General features: G+C 38.4%; 1 protein-coding gene across 2 annotated transcripts; it reads right to left on the bottom strand.

Annotated features, from left to right (window-relative positions):
• Positions 1–18,385: 18,385 nt before the first annotated feature.
• LOC145160233 (glutamine--tRNA ligase-like) lies at positions 18,386–25,606 on the bottom strand. 2 transcript variants are annotated; one of them, XM_079079356.1, is made up of 23 exons: positions 25,451–25,606; positions 24,903–25,092; positions 24,006–24,056; positions 23,772–23,843; positions 23,570–23,669; positions 23,382–23,477; positions 23,239–23,300; positions 23,047–23,148; positions 22,876–22,971; positions 22,630–22,782; positions 22,379–22,525; positions 22,036–22,122; positions 21,750–21,947; positions 21,558–21,656; positions 20,758–20,889; positions 20,539–20,675; positions 20,347–20,446; positions 19,743–19,838; positions 19,561–19,661; positions 19,210–19,315; positions 19,025–19,114; positions 18,803–18,932; positions 18,386–18,727 (listed from the first exon to the last, which is right to left on the bottom strand). In XM_079079356.1, the coding sequence occupies exons 2-23, from the start codon at positions 25,011–25,013 to the stop codon at positions 18,633–18,635; spliced, it is 2,361 nt and encodes a 786-aa protein (XP_078935482.1). In that variant the 5' UTR covers positions 25,014–25,092; positions 25,451–25,606; the 3' UTR covers positions 18,386–18,632. The 2 variants fall into 2 exon arrangements, with proteins under 2 accessions (XP_078935482.1, XP_078935483.1); XM_079079357.1 differs by having other exon boundaries at positions 24,903–25,080; positions 25,451–25,604.
• Between the last annotated feature and the right edge of the window lie 672 nt (positions 25,607–26,278).

Raw genomic sequence — 26,278 nt, 5'->3', positions numbered from 1 at the left:
GATGAGAAACAAACATAACATACAGATAGAGAATACTATAACGAGAAACAAACATAACATACAGATAAAGAATACTACGATGAGAAACAAATGATAACATACAAAGAGAACATACATACATACTAGACAGAGAGAGAACATACAATACAGCTAGTACATACAATACATATACAAGAACATTACAACAGTTATGTGAGCCACGTAGCGGGGCATGGCATCACCTGTCATGGCTCGTTTTGTATCCAGAGTCTCCTAGAAGGAGAGCGTTGAATTTGTGTATAGATCTATACTGGATTGACTATCCTACACCTTGCTGCTCGCTACAGTGGGACTTGCAAGTCTATGGGTGCCAAATGTCATTTCTTCCGACGTCTTTCATCGTCGTGTTTATAGTCGGTAGTATGGTACAGGCATATCACATGTTACTTTAAATAACAAACGGTTTAAGGTAAGTAGTACAACAGTAGTTACTTAATACAACACTACAGTACTTTATTATTTCCCCATTGCATTCACTTTATGATCTTCACACAATGAACGGTAATGTAAAACTATATTTTTGGTTAATGATAGTCATATTTGGGAAAATACACACTTTTACAAGAAATAACATACATTTCATTTGATGCCTTGGTAGAAGGCTACGTTTAGTAGAAAATATAGGATTTTCTAGGAGATACAAACATTTACAAACATTTACAAACTTATACATCAAGAACATACAAACACTTTCATACAAACAATGACACTAAAATACTTATGAACTCACCAGCTTTAAAGCTGATAAACTCTTTCAAAATAACTTGTATTCTCAGGTCATCAGTAGACAGGTACAGATGCCAGGCTTTTGAGAAGATGGAGCTCGTTCAAGACTCATCTCATATTTTGATTTACATTTTTGGTGTCTTATAACTTTACAGAACACACTTGTATGAAATTATACTATCAATGCAATGGATGATGTTGTTGCTTGTTTACTACTATGCATTTTTGTGATACTGAACATGACGTCCTCCACCCCTGAATGTTTCCGCCGTTCCGGTTTTGGGGTGTGACAGATTGGTATCAGAGCATTGTTTATAGTGAATCGAGTATATCAACCCATAAAAGATATACAAACTATAAACACAACGGGATTAAAATACTCTGACCAAGAGTTTATACTTTTAAATAATAAAATATTTAACCAAGTATACAAACCTGCATTCATACTAAAATCAGTGTCACTAGGACAGAACAAAAGTATTACGATTGTTGGGCAACACAATTAGATTTAGAGACATATGGTCAACCCTGGGAAGATATAGCCTGATCAACTATATTATCCGAGGAGTGACTAGCATGTGGCTAAGGATGGTTGTGAGGTTGCAACAAGTCTAAAAACTTACCAACACTACTACAATGAAAACAATAGAACAGAACATAAACTTAAAATACTATAGGAGTAGTTTGTGTTACTATAATTACTTATCTGAGAATTAAAAATCTTTATTAGTAGGTCAATAAGTGCTAAGTGGATACACTAAGGTTATATGTAACTAAGATGTCATAGACTTAGAATCTGTGATTTTTGCTTTACTTCCTGTTCCTTGTTTGGTTGTGGGCTTAGAGTTAGGGTCATTTATTCGAAGGTCTATCCTGTTTTGAGTACATATAACTGGTATGCACTAAACAAGTATTGAAGTAACTGATAAAGATCATCTTATAATTATCTAATTAGTGCGTCTATTTAGTTATATCTTATACCCCTTTTCTCGCGTAGATATCATGGCTGGATTCCATATCCCCGGAGACCCGTACTATCCCAACAACGGCAATGCAGGATGGCTGGGAGAAGAGCCAGAAGATGATTATCCAATCCCCTTGGATGATCACCTTGCTGAAGGCTTTTCTGATGGTTCTGACTCAGATCCAGAAGTCAACAACCTACCCCCAGTAGCTCCAAACCCGAACCCTCGTCTAGCATTTCAAGGACTCACACCTCTGTGGGCCACAAACTTGAACAAATGGAGTCAGGAACAAGGTCAACCCATTCCCTACAATGGGGATAAAAGCTTTTTACAACCTAAAAGAAGGAGGTTCAGCTGATCGAGTCATGCCCATCATGGTCCGTAGGATTGCTCGGAACACCGAGCAAGGTCGAGCATCTATTGACCGAGTCATAGAGATTGACGCCAACTCTGGCGTTAACACGGTCCGCATTCGCCAACTCGAGGTAGCTATGGAAAGGGCTAGGATAACCAATGGTACTCTGCAGCAACATCTAGCTACATCCCAAGCTAAAGTTAGGGAACTTCGGGCTAGGCAGTCAATGTATGAAAGGCGCATGCGAGACATAGAGCGCCGTCTGTCTGAATCAAGGACTCATTCGAGTGGTTCTCGTCGTAGATAGAGCCTACTCAACCTTCTCTTTTGGATATAACTTAGTTATGTCAAACTCTAGTCTAATTTCTTATCTTTGTTAAAACTTAGACCTGTTAGGTCTTGATTAGGTCGTAGTTCTGTCAATCTGAAATCTGAAGTCTCGAGATGGTCTGGCTCCCTGACAGATCGCCCACACTAAGTTATTGTCAAATTCATTGCACTTATCTCCCAACTGGCTACTCAACTTCTGATAACATGAGGTTCCTACTAGAAGACCGAGTCACAGACCAAATTTCTCTGCAGTACACTTATACTTGACAGAAAGCTCATCCGGAATACCGGACTCCTGTCCGGTTGCTGAACCAACGAGCGATCTTACAGTCGCTCCACGCGATTCCCGAAGGAAACTCGACTAGCAATAACTGCCCTAACTATATCGCCACTCATGACTCCATCAATCCTTCCGGTCAATCTGACCATAATGACCCGACAATCCATCGCCATTGAACCAAATACGAAAAGTGAACGCTACCAGAATACTGTAGTCTTACATCATGTCCGGTCTCCAACGACCTACGGTTTCCTGATTCCGATTATGCTGCGGTCTACCCATAATCTTGCGAACTGGCCCACCCCGGCCTAATCGTCTGAAACAATTTGTGAATGCTACGGGTCCTCCCGTAGTCTCACAACACTTCCCTCACTATCTGACCGCTAGACCCAACGGATTACATACAGAGTCTTCAGCATGACTGGACCGCCACCAGGCCTTCAGCCTATCTGGACCACTCTCAGAACCTTCAGCATGTCTGGACCGCCTCTCCGGGCCTTCAGCCTGTCTGGACCGTTCCCCGAGCCTTTGGCCTGACTGGTATGCCCCGCTGGCCTTCAGTCTATCCGGACCGCTCTAAGTCTATTGTGCATAAAACCGGACCCATCCTGGTGCCCTTTCCCATATAGCTGGTTCTTCCCCCACTTGGGGTTTCGAACTCTTAATCCAATCCGTTGGCTATAATCTCGACCTAACTCTAGACCTCATGTTGATCGCCCACCCTATCGGAAAACCGTGGTCTGATATCTGACCCGCATACCTACCACATACGCTAAATAACCCGCACACCCTTGCTGAAAGTACTGCCGAGCCCTGGCAGCTAACAAAACCCTCAGTCTATCAATCCAAAAACCCTCATAGTCGAGCACACACTCGACCGAACCCCCGAACTGAACTAAATTCCTGACTAGAACCCCCAAACAGATTCTCCAAATTCTGCTATCAAGCAACGAGAAGACGCGATACTTATGCTGGGGAGTTCTACCGAACCCCAAATTCACAAAACCCTCAAACCAAACAGCCACTTGGGCCACCTTTCTTCCTGACGAGGATGCGAAAACTTATCCCAGTTTCGAAACGACTCCCGCTTCCGAATCCCGGGACGATTCTCTCCCCATTTAGATTCGACAAGTCTTCACAATACATGAATATTGGAGAATTCCCAATCTTCCTCCCTTTCCAACGATCGATCCGATAACAACCAACTCTTACCGACTAGTGCTCCATTTCTAGCCAATCCCAAATGATCACATGCTTCTAATATGTAACGCCCGTGTTTCTAGGCTAGGCATTAATATTGACATAATGGTCTAGGTTAACCTTTGTAACTCATTTAGAAGAAATGAAAAGGAATTATGTGAATTATGTGTTTTATGCTTAATTATTAGGGTTTAATTAATTAAGAATAAAAATGAGCGTCAAAAATTAAATTTTAGATAAAGCCGATATCTATTAAGAAACTTGTAGTGGGCGTGACAAGGATTACGGATATATAAAGAATACCGAAATTCGAGTTATAACGAAGAAGTTATGACCTGTCGAAGTTTCGCGATAAACCGGCACGGTGCTGAATGTCGTAAAAAGTGAGTTTTCGATAAACTACTTTTTAGCCTTAGTGATCTAAACGAAACTCGTAGTATTCGTTAAACCGAGAAGTTCGATAAAAAGAACGCCTAAATCTGACTTCGTATGAGGAAGTTATGATTTTTCGAAGTTTCAGCTTAGCAGTAGACAGCTAAAAACTCGAATTTTAGATCGAGTGATTTTTAGCCGACACGGCCTAAACGAGAATTGAAGGTCTCGTAAATAGTAGCACAACGGTAAAAATTCTGACGAAAACGGACGTCGGATGAAGAAGTTATGAATTTTTAACGGATTTCCTGTCCCGTTCTGTTAAAAATAATAATATAAAAATTAAAGTCAAAATTAGCCGACGAAGTCTAAACGGAAGTTGTAGAGCGTAATTTTACCTACGCGTGCATATAAAGAACGTCAAAAACGGAGCTCGTATGCGAAAGTTATGGATTTTAGAAATTTTTGCACAAAAACCGAGAAAATTCGCATAGTCACGATTTGCCACGTCACCCTCGCTTAGAACGTGCCACGTGTCCGAGATTGGTGAGTCGGGCGAGCCACGTGTCCGAGCTGCTGAGTCATCCGAGCACCTGGCCTTATCCGAAGCGGTCCAATCAGGAGAGGACAGCGAGGCCTTCGTACGTGCAGCCACCTGCGCACCCTCGCCTGCGGACCCCACCACCAGAATCGACTTCGGACCGAGGCTTCGGTCCAGTAGGAAGCTGCCAGCAAGCCTTCGCAGGTGCGAGCCATGTGCGAGCCATCCCCTGCGAGCTTCGGATCTGCGACGCGTGGCTTCTTCTCAGCGGTTGGATCAGGAGGCTCGCCCTATAAATAGGAGGGTGCGAGACCTCCCGGGTATACTTTGAAAATTTGTCATTTTTAGCCATTTTTTCAATATTTCTTTCATTTCAACTTCCCTCGAAGCCCCGGTATCAATTATAACCCCCGAATACGCCACGAAGTGCCCGAGAAGCCCGAAAAATTTATCTTTTCGGTTTTGAAGCCCGACCCTTCGTAGAGCCCGGTTTCTCAATAAAACTCCCGGTTTTATTAGAAACGATCGTTTTAGGAAACGAATTGCTGCCCGATTTTCATTAAATCAGGTGAGTGTATAGTCACTTTCACCTTACACATAGATATGAAGTATTTACCTTAAAATACGTGCTATGTGTAAATATATTAATTGTTTATTTGAGGTGACTGTTGAATTGATGTTTTATACAAGTTTTAAACTGTATATATATAATTTGATCTACAAATATGTTGGGTAAAACATGGGTAGATTAATTAGATGATGTGTGATGAAATAAAAGTGATGAGAGGTATCGATGTTTAAGATGATCTAGTCATCTAGCAGAGTATAGACAACGGCCACAGACTATTTTTGATAGCCCAGTGGAACGTTAGTAGACTTGTAATCGATACGTATGTTTGAACTATATGTTCATTAGGTATTTTTGAACTGTGTGTTCATCCATTAGTTCTTCCTTTTGACACTATTACGTGTCGGGGTACGGGAGCGTACGGGAGTACTTTATCAGTATTTTCCCTATACTTTTATTTGGAAGAACTTTGGAGTCTTTGTTCTTTTATGAAGTGATTGGACAAGGTTCATGAGTTAGTGATATAGATCATGAGTTAAATAGTGGGTGTGTGATGAAAGGTGAGTTGGATAGATGAGATGATCAGTGATATAGATCATGAGTTGAGAGTGAGTGGTGAAATATGGGAAAAGCTTTTACCCAGATGTTGGCGTGAGTGGTGCAATATGAGAAAAGCCCTTACCCAACGTTGATCCCCGTCATTCAGCAGAGTATGGATGACAACCATGGACTGTTTTGATGGTCTGTGGAACACTAGCAGGCTCGTAACCTGTAGGTGTTAATGGACTTAAGTGTTCATTCGATGTACTCTAAAACCCCCGTCATTCAGCAGAGTATGGATGACAACCATGGACTGTTTTGATGGTTTGTGGAACACTAGCAGGCTCGTAACCTGTAGGTGTTAATGGACTTAAGTGTTCATTCGCTGTACTCTATTCCCCTCATGAGTGCCTTTAGGGCAAGTAAGGCTGGGGAAAACCCCTTAAGTATGTTCATCAGCTGTATGGAAAACCCATTGACATGTATTACGGGGGAGAACTCCCGTGGGAAATACCGTCGATGAATAAGAGCTATGGACTTAGTATATGGAAAACCCATTGACATGTATTGTGGGGGAAAACTCCCGTGGGAAATACCGTCGATGAATAAGAGCTATGGACTAGCACATGGCGACGATGTGACTTCGTGCCTATTTGACATAAATTGCTGAAGGAAAGCAATGTTGTCACCTTGTTGGTTGTTTTATGTTAGGATGTCTTGTTTGACATAACTTGCTGAGGGAAAGCAGTGTTGTCACCCCGATGTTTGTTTTATTTTACATAACTTGCTGAGGAACCCCCAAAGCAATGTTGTCACCCTTAGTGATAATCCTTAGGCTAGGTCCCTTATGATAGTTGTTTTAGGGACGTAAAGTGAGGATAATGGGAATGGACAATTAGGGTTATTTTGGTTGATGGAATTAATAAATTTATTGTTGATTGAGAACTTAATAAGTTTATTATTTATTGTGGGTTGAAAACCCTATATGCTCACCAGGCTTCCAAGCTTGACCCACTCAGTTTATTTGTATCACAGGTATCGATACGAAGTTGCTTTACACTAAGAGATTAAAAGAGAAGTAGATCACTAGTGTAAATGAATGTAAGTTTTGTTTATGCTTATGTTTTTGTATTGACAATGACATCCCAATGGTTTAAGTGATTAAAATACATTTCTTCGGAAATGATTTGATAACATTTTATCATGTTTGGTTTTGGGAACAAATTTCGTAACACTTTTAATCAAATGATTACTCTGATTTTATTTTAAAAAGCATAAACGAAATCGGTCTTTTATGGCCGTGAAATTGGGGATGTCACATAATAACTAGATGAACACTTCATGAAACCCAGTGAAACCGACAGTCCCTATTACTTGAATGATCCCACACTCAAATCTTGAAGTCCAAAAGATAGATGCTCCAACTAACATCTCAGCAACGAGCTACTTCGCTTGGCGTTTTCCTCCGCCAACCAGTAACGGTTACTGAACTACTGAATCCTGACAATGATGAGTAACCATCGTGTGGGACCCTGTCTGCAGACCTCCCACATAATACCCTTCTTCCCAAAGTGTTCCAACAATCCTCCCGCTCTCGGCTCTAGAAATCAAATCATTCAGGGCCTCGCACCCTGACTCGCTCACCAGTTCAATCATCCACAGCTGAACTGCAGTAGTTGAAACAACTTTTGCCCTAAACCGGGTCACAACTACTACAAAGACATATTCTTCAATCCCTAGAAGTGCAATAGACCGCACGATCAATCCTTACCACCCGATACAAGAGATCCAAGGCGAATCGGATCTTAGCTCCTATGGGTCGGGATGGTAATCGCGTACGTCTCACAAGATACCTATGCCACATCGACCAACCTGCACTCACCAGCGCTGAAATACTGTCGCCAACCCCTGCGACTAGATGACCCGAGCTGGAACACAACCTGATCCTAGGGTCCCAAGTCTGCCCACTCCTTCGAGCTCGGAAACTGAAAGGGCACAATCCTTGCCCTACAAAACGACATTCCAATCCATCAATTAACCATTCTACTTCCATTTGCAGAACCCTAGCTGAACATAATCATCACTCCTTTCCGAAGTCCCCGCGACTCACATTCGGGCCTCGAGCAAACCCCCCCCCCCCCCCCCCGAAGCCTCAAATCTAGAAACTCATGAGCTAGCCTCTCCCGCTCAACCCGCGGAATGTAACGAGTGCGGAACATCTCCATGATCCCAAGTAATTGCAGCCCTCTGCTCATCATAATATGTCCCAGTAACAAGTCCCAATACTGGAAAGCTCGACCAGCTCCTCCCCCTGTCGTCGTTACAGCTGTTGAAGCTGTTGTGGCAGCCGTCTCAACAATGGCTACATAGCGCTTATCAAGGTATTCAACAATGGCGGTCTTGATAGACCCAAACATCTCTGGAATCTGACCCCGGACAAATCTCGATCACCTCCTCCCGGATGATCTCACCGACACGATCCACTGACAATGCTGACCTATCCTGGCTGCCAGCTCCCGATCCTAACTCGAATCCGCTCTCAAGACGTCTCGTAACCACCATTCTGGTAACACACCATAAAGGTCTTTGATAACCCATATAATGACAAAGAGCCAATTCCCAACCAAACCCTAGGGGTTGTGACTTCCTTGCTACGCGTATGGGTCATGTGCTTTCAGTAGTACGGACCCATACTACCTTCCACACCTACCCATATTTGTCTCAAGTATCATCACAACGCCCTAAAAATATACATAAACATAGCGAGCGCTCAATCCTCACTCCTAGAGGAATGCTAAATATCTCATAACTGGCCTCCCGGCCTCACACAACCCACCCATCCATTGAACTTCCACCAACCCTGCAGCACTAGTGTATGCTAGCCATACATAACGCTGGACCCCATAGACTTTTGAATATTCGATCCTACCCTAAGCCCTAATCAATAAGAATAGAACATAAGGCCAAATCAAACATTCTCAGGCTATAAGATCTTAATTATATACAGCCGTGATGCATACACAAGTAACTACAGTAATGATGTCAATCTCATATAAGGAAACCCTAGGCTAGCAGGCATCATGTAATCAGGCAATTCTATCATGCAATTCCTGAAGATCCCAAGCCTAGTACTAGCATGTTGTTCTAACATATCACATAATCAAATAACTGTATGGTATTTTGGGGTCTACTTACTGGCTCTGGCTGATCGTACACCCTGCATCCTCCTTTACTTATTTTGAAAACCATTTAAAAATTCATTTTAAAATCCTTTCCTTGATTTGAGACTGGATTCACACGAGTGTTCCTCCGATTCACTCAAACCAAGGCTCTGATACCAACTTGTAACACCCATAAAATTCAAGCCAAATTTAAACTTTTTAATACATTTTAAAACCATTAAGTTATTACAGTTTGTTTTCAAAATGGTTCAGACATCAGAGTATCCCCAGAATCAATCATGAAAATATGAGGAGGTGCACGATCACGCCTTCGCCTTCCCGCAATCATCAAAAGTGCCTGAAACAAAATCAACAACTGTAAGCCCGAAGCTTAGTGAGTTTCCCCAAAATACCAACGCCATACAAACATAACCATATCATATAACCAATACAGAACAGCATGCATAATGAGTCATCAGCCTGACTGGACCGCCTCACAGGCCTTCAGTCTACCTGGACTGCTCTTCGAGCCTTCGGCACGTCTGGACCGCCACACAGGGCCTACAGCCTATCCGTACCGCTCGCCGGGTATGTTGGCCTACAGCACAAAGCAGGACCGCCTCAACCCAACCCCCAATCAAACAAACATATGCACATAAATACCATACGCTAGCTCATTTCATATAACAGTCAAACCGATCTAACAGATCACCAATCATAGCAACATCCCAATAACCGGGATACAGACTTAACCGGTCACTAACATAGCATCATCCTATAACCATGACAATCATGTGCACATAGACATCATATAACACTAGCATGTATATATATATATATATATATATATATATATATATATATATATATATAACAGTCAAACCGATCTAACAGATCACAAAGCATAGCAACAATCCTATAACCAGGATATCGACCTAACAGGTCACTAACATAGCATATCACCATCCTAACTACCAGGATATAAATCAGTAAGCATAACATGCAATAATCCGAATACAATCCATAAAGGGCCGGCCTTGGTGCCTTACACCCTGTTGATATAGTGAGGAGAACTCACTTGGCACTGCTGAGGTCCTGCAGATACACTCCAGCTGCTGATTGACAGATTCCCGAACTGTCAACATCAAACAATACCCAATTAATAATTGGGTTCCAAGTTCAAAGTCCAACTCATACTCCAAAAGCCCAAAAGTCAAGTAATGGGCCGAAGCCCAACATATGGCCCAATTTTCCAAATTGGGCCCAGACCTCTACATGGTCTTTCCTTAAGGCTCATCTAATTATTCCAATCCAATTCCCATGGCCCAATATCACATAATCATAAAGGTCCAATTATGGCCCATCTATGGCCCAATTTTCCAAATTGGGCCCAAGTCTCTCACATGGGCCTTATCCTAAAACCCATACAATTATTTAGTCCATTTGCTTATTCTTGAAAGCCCATTAATAGTCCAATCACCAAAGCCCACTAGGAAGGCCCAATTCGAGGCCCTAGTGAGATTAGGGTTTTCACATGAAATGATGATTAGGGTTAAGTGCTTCTTACTTAACCCATTAAGGACTTAATCCATTAAGTCCAATATTGCCTTAGATTAATTTTCCAATGATTATTAATTAATATTTTAAGTTATTAAATAATCTCGTGTGTGTGCCGATTAATTCTCAAGAATTAGGGTTTTATGCAATTAGGGTTTTCCAAACCCTAATTAGGGTTTCCTACCCAATACTAGCCCATTAGTCAATTGGTTGGGTTTTTAGGTCACTTTGGGCCTCATTGGGCCCATTAGGGTTTTATTAGCTCGATTAGGGTTTCCTTGGCCCATTAGGGCTTCATTGGGCCCACTAGGGTTTCATGCATCCCAGACGAATCAAACACACCAAGGCGAAGCACACCGCCACCCGACACGGCGGCCGGTGGCGGCAGAAGGCGGCAGCCACCACCGTGAGGTGGTGGTTTTGACTTTCTTTCCATTATTTCATTTTTTTGTTACAAATTACAATGTAAATATCAAATGTACCCACACATACCCACTAAAATACACCCTTCCCATGGTGGCAGCCACCACCTTACGGTGGTGGCGGTGGCCCCTTTTGTGATTCCGGCTAAGTCAGCCACCCACACATACGATTCAAAATTGCCACCATACGGCAGCAGTTAACACACATACATGCCCAGAAAAATAAACCCAACACCCACTGAAGTGGGTGGCGATGGCAGTAGCTCAAGAAAACGGCAGCAACGGCGGAAACAACTCCAATGATCTTCAGCGGTTCCCTATCGGCCATTCATGACGCCCGGCAACGAAGTTGGACACGAGATGGTCGTCCGTGGCTCATGACGGTGACGAAGGGGTTGGCGGCGGCTGGAAGATGGAGGGATAAGGATGGACGGTAATGCAACAGTGGAGGAGATGGCGGTGGCGACTGGAGAGCAACCAACGAGCGAACGACATCAATACGCATACACTCGTTTTCCCAGATTCCATCGTCGTTCGATACTGCCGGCGACAGGGGCGTTCGGCGATGCTAGGTGGTCGGGGTGGCAGTTGCGCCGGAGATGGGCGAGGCTAGTGTGGCGGCTGGAGGATGACGAGCATTTAGGGTTAGGGTTTGACGGGTAATGAGATATATATATATATATATATATATATATATATATATATATATATATATATATATATATATATATATATATACCCGGTTCCACAAACTTTTCCCATAATAACACCATTGGTCCCTCCTTGTATTACCTCTTTCAAAATAAATCCCTAATTTACCAATTAAACCCTCCTTCTGAAAATACTTACAAATGAAATCCGAAATCTTACCAATCAGCCCTTACTTCTGAAATCCCTTTGAAAATAAGTCCCGAATTTACACTTTAACCCTCGGAAATCTAAATTATATCATTGGCTCCCCGAAACCAATATCCCACTAATTATTATTTAATTTTTTGACAATAATATTATAAAATAATAATAAAATTACATATCGGGGTTCCGGATTTATTATTGAATTATTCTATTTAAATGGGATGTTACATTACTAAATGCTTATGCCTAATATTTTAACTTCTTTTTTTGGTATTGAATGGACATGCACATGATAATAATTTTGCTTATGTTGTAACAACCCGTTTCTTTCCGAGTCAACAAAAGTCAAAACGATAAATAAAATTCGAGTCTTTATTTATTTCGTTAAGTTCATAAAGTTTAGAAAATAATTTATTTATATAATTAAAGTTTATATAAGTTTTCAGAATCAAAAACACTCGAAAAACCAAGAATCTCGTGGCAGCAAACTGTTTGCGGCCGAAAACACTCTTTGCGGCAGAAAACCCCTTTTCCGGCCGAAAACCCAACCGTATATAAGTTGTTCACTCGAAAACTTAGTCATTTTCTCACATTTCCACCCGAAAATACTCTCATTTTGTTATCAAGTATCATCCAAGAACGTTCATATCTTCAAGAACAATCCTTTGAATCTTCATATTTTTCACCAAGAACAGACTTCAAATCTTCAAGTGACCAAAAATAGCTCAGGACCGAAAACTGTTTACGGCCGAGAACCGTTTTCGGCCGAAAACTCATTGGAACCGAAAAACCCTTCAACACTTGTGCAATTTTTGGTAACATATCCTAACACAAAAACAAGTGTTTTCTAACACTTTAATTAATGGTTTCCCTAATTTAAATACAATTCTAAGTTTAAATATTATTAGGATACCGGTAGTTCCGCGTACGTCAACTCGATGGTCATCTTTCAGTCTCGCTGTCCAGCACATACACATAAACAATTGTGAGTTCATACCCCTACATTTTCACTATTTTTAATGTTTTTAGGGGGAGTACAAGTAAAACACAAGGATTTTTGTGTTTCTATACAAACGATTTCAAGCAGATTAAAAACTTTTGCAATTGATACCAACCGAGAAATCAATACATTTTATAAAAATATTCAGATATTTTTATCCCCTTTTGTAACATGCTGAGCATAAGGGTAATTTTCAACATAAAACCATAATTGCAAAGTTTTTAGTACAATACATAAACGTTCATATCTTCAAGAACAATCCTTTGAATCTTCATATTTTTCACCAAGAACACCAAGAACAGACTTCAAATCTTCAAGTGACCAAAAATAGCTCAGGACCGAAAACCGTTTACGGCCGAGAACCGTTTTCGGCTGAAAACTCATTGGAACCGAAAAACCCTTCAACACTTGTGCAATTTTTGGTAACATATCCTAACACAAAAACAAGTGTTTTCTAACACTTTAATTAATGGTTTCCCTAATTTAAATACAATTATAAGTTTAAATATTATTAGGATACCGGTAGTTCCGCGTACGTCAACTCGATGGTCATCTTTCCAGTCTCGATGCCCAGCACATACACATAAACAATTGTGAGTTCATACCCCTACATTTTCACTATTTTTAATGTTTTTAGGGGGAGTACAAGTAAAACACAAGGATTTTTATGTTTCTATACAAACGATTTCAAGCAGATTAAAAACTTTTGCAATTGATATCAACCGAGAAATCAATACATTTTATAAAAATATTCAGATATTTTTATCCCCTTTTGTAACATGCTGAGCATAAGGGTAATTTTCAACATAAAACCATAATTGTAAAGTTTTCAGTACAATACATAACATACAATCAAACTATGGTCGATATAGTTTGGGAACATTACAGACTTTTACAGAAGTCAATACATGAAACGAGAACGTATTATACATACTGTAACATCCATAAAATTCGAGCCAATTTAAAACTTTTTAAATCATTTAAAACCATTCAGTCATTACAATTTGTTTTCAAAATAATTTAAACATCAGAGTTCCCAGAAATCATAATCATCAATCGAGGAAGTGTACGGTCACGCCTTCGCTTTCCCGCGGCCATCCGCTGAACCTGAAACAATAAACTGAAACTGTAAGCCCGAAAGCTTAGTGAGTTACCCCCAAAATACCAACCTCATATAACCATAATCATATCATATCAACAAATACAGAACAACATGCATAATGAGCCTTCAGCCTGACTGAACCGCCTCGCAGGGCCTACAGCCTATCTGGACCGCTCCCGAGCCTTCGGCATGAACCACCCTCTCGGGACTTCAGCCTATCCGGACCGCTCGCCAGGCCTTCGGCCTGACTAGGTGCCCTCCTGGGCCTGCAGTCTATCTGGTCCGTCCTGGGTATGTTGGCCTACAGCACGAAGCAGGACCCGCCTCAACCCATACTAATCAAACAATCATGTGCACATCAATATCATACGTTTGCATGTATATAACGGATAATCATATCGATCTAACAGATCACTAACACAGCAACCATCCTATAACCAGGATACCGACCTAACCGGTCACTAACACATCACCATCCTATATACCAGGATACCGACCTAAACCAGGTCACTAACATAATACCATCCTAACTACCAGTATGCAGATCTAGCAGATCAATAAACATATCAAACAAATACCCGGATACAAATCCGATAAAGGGTCGGCCTTGGTGCCTTAGACCATGTTGATATAGTGAGGATAACTTACCTCTTTGCTGTCAATTCGAAAGGATAAGCTCAAACTCTCGAATCACCGCCACAAACTTCACCACCTATATTCACCATAGAACCATATTCATAAGTTTCCAATTTTCCCAAAATGCCCCCAGAAGTCAACTAGTCAACCCCTGGTCAAAGTCAAAGTCAACGTCAAGGTCAACAGTCCATGTTGACCGGACTCGTCGAGTGTAGTCACCGACTCGTCGAGTCCTTCCAGAACTCGAGTAGTCGTGAAATCCCCACACTGACTCGTCGAGTTTCCCTGCAACTCGTCGAGTTCATGCGTGTCCAAAGTCGGGAAAACCCTAGCTGACTCGCCGAGTCACCTAACTGACTCGCCGAGTCCACGACAATCTTCATCGGACTCGCCGAGTTGACCATCCAACTCGTCGAGTCCCTTCAGTCCATATCCAAACAGATGCTTATTAAGCCATCTAAAGGTTCCATATTGCAGATCCAGCTTCCCAATGCATGTTTATCACGTAAAGTTGCAAACTTTACGTGCATGCAAGGCTCTAAAGTCTTATAATGACAAAACCAAGCTTGCAATGGAGTTTTACACTTAAGGAGGGGTTCATACTTGCCAAAGCTGAGAGCTTTATGGACTTAGAGACCAAAGAGAGTTCAGATCTGAAGTTACAACTTCAGATCTGAGCTCATACCCAAGAATAGCTTCATAATATGCTAGAAACGCCCTAATCTTTAACCAGATGAGATCTAGAATGAAATGAGGTCAAAGTAACGACTTAATACCTTCCAAAAGATGCCAACTGAGGTAGATATCAGATCCCCACACGTTCCTTGCTTCTAGCCACTTGCTCTCCAAACTCTTCTTACAAAGATCCACCTTCCAAAGCTTAAAACACACAAGAAAGAAGCACACACACGGATTAGGGTTTGCTGGACTCTCAAGAGGGTGCAAGGGGGCTGAAGGAGGCTTATGATCCTTTAAATAGTGTGTAAAAACCCCGGAAATTAGGGTTTCATCCTCCAGCTCCTACTCGTCGAGTCCTATCTTGGACTCGGCGAGTAGGTCACTTAAACACGTGGCCCAACTCGCTGCTACTCGACAAGTCAGGCATAAAACTCGTCGAGTAGACCTTGAATTATGAAAATTAAAACCACAAATTAATACTTGAGAATCGGGGCGTTACACATACAAACTATAATAGGTATAGTTTGGGATACATTACATGGTTTTACTAATTTAAGAGCTTTATACAGAAACGAACATATAAACTATGGTAGATATAGTTAATGGTATACTATACTATTTTCCGAATACAAGAGTACAATACTAAATAATTATTTAAGTATAATTATTTTTACTCTACAAGTTATACATACAGTTTCAAGTACAAGAGAACACTATAATACTACACGTAAACTAGTTAATACAGGGTTGTAAGGCACTACTTCAGTTGTACCCATCAGGGTACGGAACTAAATCCTATACAATATAACCATAGTCTCCTGGAGGGAGAGCGTGAGATTTATGTATAGATCTATACGGGACTGACAATCCCACACCTGAACTGCTAGCTACAGTTAGGCCGGCAGGCCTGGGGTGACAAATGTCATAACGTTTCCGACGCCTGAAGAACGTCGTAGAGGTCACTAGGTCATATCAAGCATGGCTATACGAATTCACAACAGTATAAACTAAAACATTTGTTTACGGGATTTCAACTCTTCAATTAGTTTTATTTTAATCAATAGAACTACTATACACTACAACTGGAGGATTCCAGGGAATACAAACACGTGGTTTTATTTTAAGTAATAAAACTACTATACATTACTGGTGGTAGCCAGGGTTTTCATACAAGAACAATGATATACATTACTGGTGGTATCCATGGATTTCATACAAGAGTTTTCATACAAAACAGCTAGTGGTATCCAAGCATACTTACAAAGATATTCATATACAATTACATAATACAATAACAAACATACATTTTGGCCATAAGGTTTAAGACTACTTTTCACTACTAAAGAAAATATTGGATTTTCTTGAGAAACATACAAACATTCCCACAGATTCAAAGACAAGATTTCATTACAAAAACATACATATGAACTCACCAACTTAAATGTTGATACACTTTCAAAACCACTTGTATTCTCAGGGAACATGTAGACAGGTACACCCGCAGGTTTTGAGAAGACGGAGCTTTAGAGTCGCGTCTTTTATACTTTTGTTATACATTTTTGATGTCATACAAATTATGTATTGAACAAATGTAAATACTATATTTAATCAATGTAACGGTTGTGTTTGCTTTGATTACTATTATACAATTGTTGTGATACTGAACATGACGTCCTCCGCCCCCGATCGTTTCCGCCGTTCCGGTTTGGGGGTGTGACATATGTAATTATGACATTACTACCCTCTCTAAAAGATTGTTTTTTAAATTGTAACGTACTTTGCTCTTAAACATTATTCGGATTTTGGTTGCATTTTTTTTTTTTTTGCATGTTTAAAACTACACATTTAACTGTTATATCTAAAGACCTTCGAACAACCTCAACTGTTGACAATTAACGAAATGACTAATCGATCAAACTTGGACTGACAAGCTAAACCCCCGGATCTCATATACTGTTGAACAAAGCCCACAGGAGGTTACACACAACGAACCCTGAAGTTGATTGACATATCAACAAATTCTCATCCTTGACCATAGATAGCAATCCATACTGCGAGCTAACCAATCTCTCAAAAACTGATACCCAATTTGAACGGCCCAAACACTTCTCGACCTAATACTAGGCGCTCCGAAATGATCTATTGGCCACAACGAGTTTCTTGCCCAACAACTTCCTGCTACGAGGGCAACCCCTGCATTCCTGAAGACATAAATATGATGGCAACTTGATCTGCACCTACGGTCTTAACAATTCTTGAATTCTCCTGATCATGAAGGACCCCAATGGATTCTTGAGAAACGTAACGAGGAAACATCCTAACTCGATGTACTTCTTGGTAACCTACCTTCCTTCACTTATGCCGCAAAAAACCTAAACCAAAACCTCGCATGCTTGAACCGTAGATTCCTCAGAGTAAGTATAATGAATCCATCAAAACCGAACAGACCGATGATCCTCCGACAGAATACTCAGTTCCTGTAACCCAACAAAAATCATAAAAACATAAAATTTTCAAAACAATCATTAACCGTCATTGTTAACAAAAAGAACCATTGTTTCAAAATTAAAGTCATATCAGAGTATCCTAAAAATCAATACCATGAAAATAAAAAGATGTGTATGATCAGGCTTTTTAAGTCATAAAAACAAAAACATAAAATTTTGCTCTCCCACGATCTTATAAAGTCTATGAAACAATAAACTAAAATTGGAAGCCAAAACTAAATGAGTTCCCCCAAAATATCATCACACAACATAACAAACAAGCATACTTTTTTCTAGTCCAAGATCCATGTTTTGTGTGATATAGTTTTTTAAGTCACCATTTTGTATGTTTTATTTGGTTGTGCTGTTAAACTAAAGACGGTACAAATCATGTCGGAATCAGTGACTTCAAGTTTTACCATTCAATTTATTCATAAAATGCAATTTGTTGATCTCTTGCAAAGTTCTGGTTTTATGCTCTTTTGTCAAAAATAAGCTAGTTTATTGTAATTTAGAGTTTGGTAAAGCCCTAAAAAGAGTTTATTAGCTAGCTTACAAGCTAGTTTCCAAAATAATACAATCCAAAAAACTATGAATCAAAATGTTTATGAATCTTGCAAGTTCTTTACAGAGAGGCGGATCGATCACTATACCGACTTTAGAGAACATAAACCAATCATCACTACTAATTTAGTAAACAAGTAGTAACTAACAAGACACCATTTTAAACATAAGCATCAAAAAGTTACATTAAAAAGATGATTCTAAAAAAAAAAAAAAAAAAAACTATTTTTATAAATTTAACTGTAACGAAGTCAGCTACTTCCAGGCTTTTCCATAGCTGTCGCGCAATGTAACAGTCCGGTTAAAAATGAGTTTTTCAGGTGTGGAATCCTTATCAGCCACAAAATAACCTGATGCCCAATCATTTTCAACAAATTAATAATATTTCAAATATATATATATATATATAATTTATTATAACTTACCAAGTCTTTCGAACTGAAATTTGTCGTCTACTTCTGCATGTTTGAGAGATGGTACCGCATATACGCATGGTATCACCACTTTGGAATCCGGGTTTAAATCATCAAGCCACTTGTCAAGTTCTCCAGGATTCTGTATTTATTTAGTATATAAAAAAAATTGATTAAATGAAATTAATTGGTTGGAAACTTTATTATAAGAATAATAGTAAGTAAATGACGAACCTCAGAAAGAAAGAGTTTGTCAAAAAGTCTGACTTCCACTTTTAATGGATCAACTCCAGGAGAAGGCTCTGCAACCCAATGAAGAACACCCTGTGCATATAAATAAAATAAAAAGTTTATGAATAAAAATATCATGAAAGAAAAAAAAAAATTTATAAAAATTAAAAAGCTTGCTTGCTGCTTGCCTTTGGTTTTGTCTTTTTGTCTGGATCATATTCAACATGTACTTCAACAACAGTCTTTTTGTCTTCAGAAAGTATTACTTGAGTACACTTGATAGGGTATGCATATCTGAATGAAAAGATATTGTTTGATTAGTGTTAGGTATATGGTAATTGAAGAGGGAATGGAATCCAGTATTAAAGCGGAATGAAAAATACATAGGAATGGAATGGAGCCATCCATATAATTTCATGTTGTTTCTAACAAAGAACATGTTGGAATGGCTCATTCCATTCAACATGACAATGGAATGAATGTACCAATCCATTTGTTTGTGATTCCATTCCATTCCATTATTATAGCAAGCAACAGACCTGAGTAGGACAGTCTTTCCAGGAGCAAGCCCATAATAGTCTTTTGAATCCTTCATTCGAAAGTCAGATTGCTCGATATAAACAACTTTCGAAAAGGGTACCTGTCAATAAAAATAATAATAATATAATGCACTCATACAAAAATTTTAAAAATAGAATTATTAATAAAATAAAATGCCAACCTTGTAGTAAGAAGATGGATTATCCCCTGGTGCATCTGGCCATTTCTTTGCATCAAGTTCTGTTACTAAACTGCCCTCAAAATTCGTAATAACAACCTAAAAACATTAAAATTTATTACTATTGTAAAGAGTTTGTGGGGAATAATTTTAACACAAATCACATTTTTGGTCCCTGAATTTTAGTCCCCAAAAGTTTTCTCTAGCACTTTGAGGTTTTTATAATGTTTCAAGTAAAATGACTATTTTTTAACCAAAACTACTGGACCAAAAAGTGTCGATTTACTTGAAACAAGAACCAAAAACATTACAGATAAGAACCTACCTAAATTGCAAGATTACTTTTATAGAGTGACCAAAAATGTAAATTACTCTGATATTAGAGTAAATTACATTTTTGGTTCCCAAGTATTATCCGATTTTGGTAACCCTAAAGTTTTTCTTTTGCAACTTGGGTCCTTAATAACAAGTAAAATGACTATATTTTCGGATCATAATTGGAAAAATCAGTTGTATTCAGAGACCAAAAATGTCATAAGAACCAAAATCGTACGATAAAAGTTTTCGAGGGACGAAAAGTGTAATTTAGTGTAGATATTAAGAGTACCTTTAGTGGATGCAGGACGACCATTGTACGGGAAGCAGTTTTATTTAACTCTTCACGTACATGATACTCGAGGCGTTCCAAACGGATCATACTACCATCACTAATAAAGCAAACATGACCATAAATAAGTAGTAGAATGCTTGCTTATCTATTTTATATACTTATCTAGTAAAAGCAAAAATGAATGACTACCTTCTTGTAATCCCAATTCCTCTAACAAAACCATTTATTGCAGTTGAAGTCACACCTCTGCGCCTCAATCCAGCTAGTGTCATTAAACGAGGGTCGTCCCATCCATCAACATAATTTTCAGTCACAAGCCGATTCAACTATAAATAACACATGTCATGCCATTATATTATTCACTTTTATTTTTAAAAAAAAAAAAAAAAAACTTTGTTTGTGACTTACCTTGCGTTTTGACATTACTGTGTTGGTTATATTCAAGCGTGAATATTCCCATACGTAAGGCTGGTAAAGGCTTAGGGCGTCTAGTAACCAGTAGTATGAAGCACGACGTGTCTCAAATTCAAGCGTGCAAAGCTACCAAAAAAAAAAAAAAGTAAATGTTTTTTTTGTATAAAATAGCATTGTACTATATCAAATATTTATTGTTTTAGCTCTTTTATTTAATTTTACTAATTTGACCCATTAAAAATAAAATATATGGGTGTGAAAAAAAAACAAAATAAAAGAATTGATAAAACACAAATTTTACATTTGGTTGGTATAGAAACTTAGATGAACCAAAAACTCAAGATGACGTCCTTTTGTGAAGACATTTAATTTTTAATTGATTTTTATTAGTATCTTCAACTTTTAACTTCATTTGCAACTCAGTTTTCTTGATAATTTATTTTGAAGAATACTTCTATTGCTTTTTCATTTTTAAAATTTGAACCTAATAGTTATTTACTTAACGCATGATCTTTCATGTAGAAAAGTACAAAACACCCACTATATTCTATATTCTCACAAAATTAAACATTTTTTCTCAAATTCCAACCCTAAAACCATGGATTCCACATCAAGTTCTAATGTTTTTTCAATTTTATTTGTATCTGAACTCTTGACTCTTATCATCTTTCTGTTTTTTTTTCGTTGTGCTCTTTCTTAGTATCCTTTTAGTATATTACCGTTTTTTTAACTTTTATCAGTATGTTATTATAAAAACACAAATAAAAAAACCCAAAATCCTAAAGAAAACATACCGAATGTGTGATATTTTCAAGAGAATCCACAATGCAATGTGCATAATCATAACTTGGGTAAATACACCACTTGTCTCCCGCATGTGGATGAGGTGTAAACTGAAAAAAGATAGTCAGAAAAAACAAGAATCAATAAAATGCAAAAAAACATGTAAACTACTTATAAAATATATACATTTTTTTAATACTTACCTTGATTCGATACGCAATGAGGTCATACATATTAAAATTGTCACTCTGCATATCTTGTTTCATTCTAAGTGTAGCTTTTCCTTCTTCAATCAACCCACATTTCATATCATTAAAGAGTTTAAGTGATTCTGAAATGGGCCTATCCCTCCATGGACTATTCATCTTTTTTTCTCTGTACTCTTTTATTTCATCACCACTCTATTATTAAATAAAATATAAATATGAATAGAATCAGTTCAAGTTTCTGTATATTGAAACAAATAAAATATTTAATTTAATAACAAACCTGGTGATCCACATAGGCATGGCCCCTGCGAATGAGCTCCACTGCTAAATCATACAGTTCTTGAAAATAATCACTCGTGTATGTGATCTGAAATTTTTAAATTGCAGGAATATACTTTTTAAGACAAATTGCAGCAAAAATAGCAACATACTTTACTCCTTTTATCAATATATGCAATGTACTTTAGTGGTAACATATATATATATATATATATATATATATATATATATAATCACATTACTATTATGTACAAATAAAGTACATTGTTATAATCGGTAAAGAAATGCAAATATGTTGCTATTATATTATGGATATAAAATACAGTATGGTAGCAAAATTTTACCTTGAAAGGTTTCCACCCCATCCATCCTACAATTTCTTCAATATGATCGATGTATTCTTTTTTCTCAGCTTCAGGATTTGTATCATCATACCTCAAGTAGCAGCCACCATCTCTCTCTTTTGCAAGACCAAAGTCAACAAACATAGCCTGCACATGCACATCATACTCTGTAACTTAAAACTTAAAACTTAAAAGCAAAGCAGGATCTATATATGTTTAATCTAATGACATTTGTAGAAATAGCAACTTACTTTTGCATGACCTATATGTAGGTACCCATTTGGTTCTGGTGGAAAACGGGTAAGAACTTTTCCTCCTGTTGTCTTTAAATGTTTCTCTAATAATGCTTTGGAATTGCATGCTCTGAGCACAGGTCTATCACTGAAAAATACTTCTGTATGCACCTGTCAGTTGTCACACAATCATAAACAAACATATTCAAACATCCCAAAAAGACAATACAAATAAGCCATGAGTCAGTCAATCATAATGGTAACCTTATAATTCTCCTCGGGTGAAGGGAATATTAAATAAGGATTCAGTTCTTCTTCAGATGGTGTCTGTTGAGGAGTTTCTTCAGGGGTACTTTTGACCTGTAAAAATTTATATATCAGAAAGACAAAAGCATTATGCTTTTTTAGCTGTATCAGTATAATAATATGTCCCACCTCTACTTTAACAGGCTTCTCTTTCTTCTTTTTTACAGGTTTCTCGTTATCTGCTGCAGTCTTTTCACCAAGTAAAGCATATAGCTTTGAATCTATAAGGTTCTGGGGAAAGAAACAATGAAGATACTAATCAATCTATAATAAAAAAAAGATATGATAAAACTAGAAAAGTGAGTTATTTAACTTATTTACCTTAACAATCTTTGGATCTGCCCAAGGCTGCTTCTTTCTGACATGAGCAAACAGATCACCGACTGAAACCAATCATCAAATGACACATCAGACTCAAATTCGACAGTTGGAAATTAAGGAAATACAAGAAAACTGAAACTCACCATTTGTTCGATACCGTTGCTCCAATATTGCACTCTTTTTCTCTTCAAAGATTTCATTAACTGTTTTTTCTATATCTTCAAGAGAGACCTCAACCCCTGTTAGCAAAGAAGGGCTTCAATTATATTACTCCACAACAATAAAGGATCTCAGCATTATACATTGTTGGGTGAACCAAAACATAACATACCAACTCCACAAGCTTCCTCAAATTTACTAATTTCAAGATCCTCTGAACCAGTGACTGTAAGAAATGCAAATGCAGCTTCTACCTGGGCAGGAGTCTTTATCTGCAATACCAACAGTATAGTCATTTCAATGATGGGTATATATTTTACTACTTGTTTTACCATAAGAATTAATCATATGAAAAGAAATCAAGAACCCAAAACCTTGGAAGAAACAATATATTCCAGCAGCTTGGGACGATGCACAAGGGCATTGGCAGGAAATTTTGTAGCAACCTGTTATGCACAAGCAATCATTGGTATGGTACTCAAAATTTCATATGCATAAAATATAAATCTGGAGGCTTGTAGAAGTTGAATTTTAAACTACAAGTTAGGATATCAACATGTGCATATTCAAGATGGAAGACAAACAACATGTCAAAGAAAGAGTTTTACTGTATAAAGAAGATTGCCAGTAGACCGTTCGCATCCATCAGTAACAGCTGCCTACAGATACATCATTGAATATGAAACAAATTTATCAGAAATATGAAGCTGAAATCATTTCAAACAGAAAGTAAGAGAAGCTGCTTTAAAAGTGTAACTACTCTCTAAGCACCTGAGAAAAAGATACAATTTGACTCTCACAATTGCCAGGTTCTATTTATATGCTTATAGTTTTCAACCAAGAATGGATTGTTTGGCTAAATCATATTGCCTTCTTTATGTGATAACAGTGATTATGTGCATTTCTAATACTAGCTAAGCCGAAATTTGCTAGCAGGGGTTTGAAATGAAGTTCGATGAAACAATGTTAAACTTATATGAACTTTAGCAGCTTATGTGTAGAAATGTTCGAAATCAGCTCAAGCCTAAATTGACAATGTTTTCTAGTCACTTGTAACCTTTATCATGAGCCTAAACAAAATCGAAAATGTAGTCAAATCTTTGTAAAAACAATCTATGAGCGTAAAACAAGTCAAAAACCATGTTTTGTTTTGTCCTCTTTTTGCTCAGTAAAGAGGTTATTCTGGCAGGAACAATATAATGGCATAAATTTTCACTACAAAAATGCATATAACTGTCATGTTGTTTGCAATTTGTTTCAATTGGAAACTCGGAAGACAGAAGCATGTTCTTTTAATAAGCTCATCTCTATAATCTCTCCAGAAAGACTTGATGTAACTGTTAATAGGAACAGCTCGATTATGACATACAGGCTCAATCACAGATTCCCAAACGAAACAATCAAAACTCCTTGAATCTACTTCAGACTAATCCCACGCATACACCAAAATAAGTTGTTCATGATGCAATTGCATGCAGCCTTATGAGTATCAGTATCAACCATACCTCGTTAATCACAGCAACAAGGTTCGTTGTGACTTTATTGTTGGCGATGGTGCTCTCTGCAGTGCGCTTATCTAACCCGATCTTCAAAAAAAGGTCAAGAGCTTCCACCATCTTTCTCCACCTCAATTGCTCCGAAATCTGTAGATTATTTCTAGAGATTGCGTATTGAAATAAACCCCTGTAATAAACCCTGCCAAATGTAACGTTTTCGGTGATGAAATGATTTTGGGGGTTTTTCACGTGACAAAACCCTAGAAGGGTATTTTCGGGATATGGAAATTTTTGCTTGATGAAAAGTCTACTCCATACAACAAACTAAACAACAGGTCTCACAAATTATTTTGAAGCTTTGGTGCATACAACAAAATAAACAGCAGAAGAGGTTCAAATCAGCATAACATGTGGTTTTCGAATTGATTTTGCAAGAAAAAAGACTCCACAAACAGATTCCATGTACAGATTCGAACAGAATGTAGCATTGTAAGGCTCAAATCAACAGAAGAGGTGGATTTCGAACAACATTTGCAAGGAAAAAAGCTTAATGTTACCTGATTCGGAGTCCGTCGTCGCTACCCTGCTGCTCCGGAGTGGAGGATCGAAGTCTGGTAGTGTGCCGCTGCTTTCTACCGCCGGTGAGTAGCAGTCGAGTTCACGAGAGTGCGACGATGACGATAAAGAACGAAAGTCGTCGCTGGGGTCTGCTGATACGAACCAAAGATCTGGCCCAAGCTCTGGTATATCCGACTCAAGCCCAAGTGCATGAATGGCCCATTAGCTCGGTAATTAAGAAATCGTCTTTTATTTCTTTTTATTTTTTGAAGTTGTTAGGATAACGGACTGAATCTTGAGATATGTATATATACATCATATTGAGATTAACATAATATATGATATCATATGATTTCTTCTTTTTTGCTTGCTCCATCTTCTTCTTTGTTCTTCTGTTATTCCCTTATTATTCGAGAGTTTACTCTCCTGTAATCTGAGGGATTTGACCGTCGTTGGTGAATTACTGACCTTGGTTGATTAAGATTTGTTTGATTAAAGCTTCAGGATTTGTCAGGGTGTATCAGTGGTATCAGAGCTCAACTGTTCCTTGGAAATTCCCAAGATGGTGGAAACGCGATCAGTGTTAAAATCATCAAAAGGTGGTGAGAACTCCCAAACTGATAATCAAAAACAAACTTCTGAAGGAAATGTATCTGATCCGCATCAAATTGAGGTGAATTTAAAAATCCTTATAGAAGGTTATAACCAACAGGCTATGTCAAACTCTGAGAATACTCGTGCTATTGCGGAAATTAATGATTTGCTTGTTGGCCTAAGCATGCAAATCACCAAATAAGTTAGCAATGAGAGTGGAAATAAGAATGGAA

Source organism: Lactuca virosa, chromosome 2, assembly GCF_052849685.1.
Source record: "Lactuca virosa cultivar CGN04683 chromosome 2, Lactuca_virosa_CGN04683_v6, whole genome shotgun sequence".
NCBI classification, from domain to species: domain Eukaryota; kingdom Viridiplantae; phylum Streptophyta; class Magnoliopsida; order Asterales; family Asteraceae; genus Lactuca; species Lactuca virosa.
This window is presented reverse-complemented; position numbering and strand designations above follow the sequence as displayed.

Bases quoted from the DNA above. Each gene is read 5' to 3' on its own strand.
- LOC145160233 (XM_079079356.1), bottom strand. From the start codon at position 25,013: ATGGTGGAAGCTCTTGACCTTTTTTTGAAGATCGGGTTAGATAAGCGC. The intron at 21,948-22,035 runs GTTTGTTATTAA...ATTTAATAATAG, and splicing joins ATGCCTATGTGGATCACCAG to AGTGGTGATGAAATAAAAGA. The intron at 20,676-20,757 runs GTAAGTCACAAA...TGTTATTTATAG, and splicing joins CAGTAATGTCAAAACGCAAG to TTGAATCGGCTTGTGACTGA.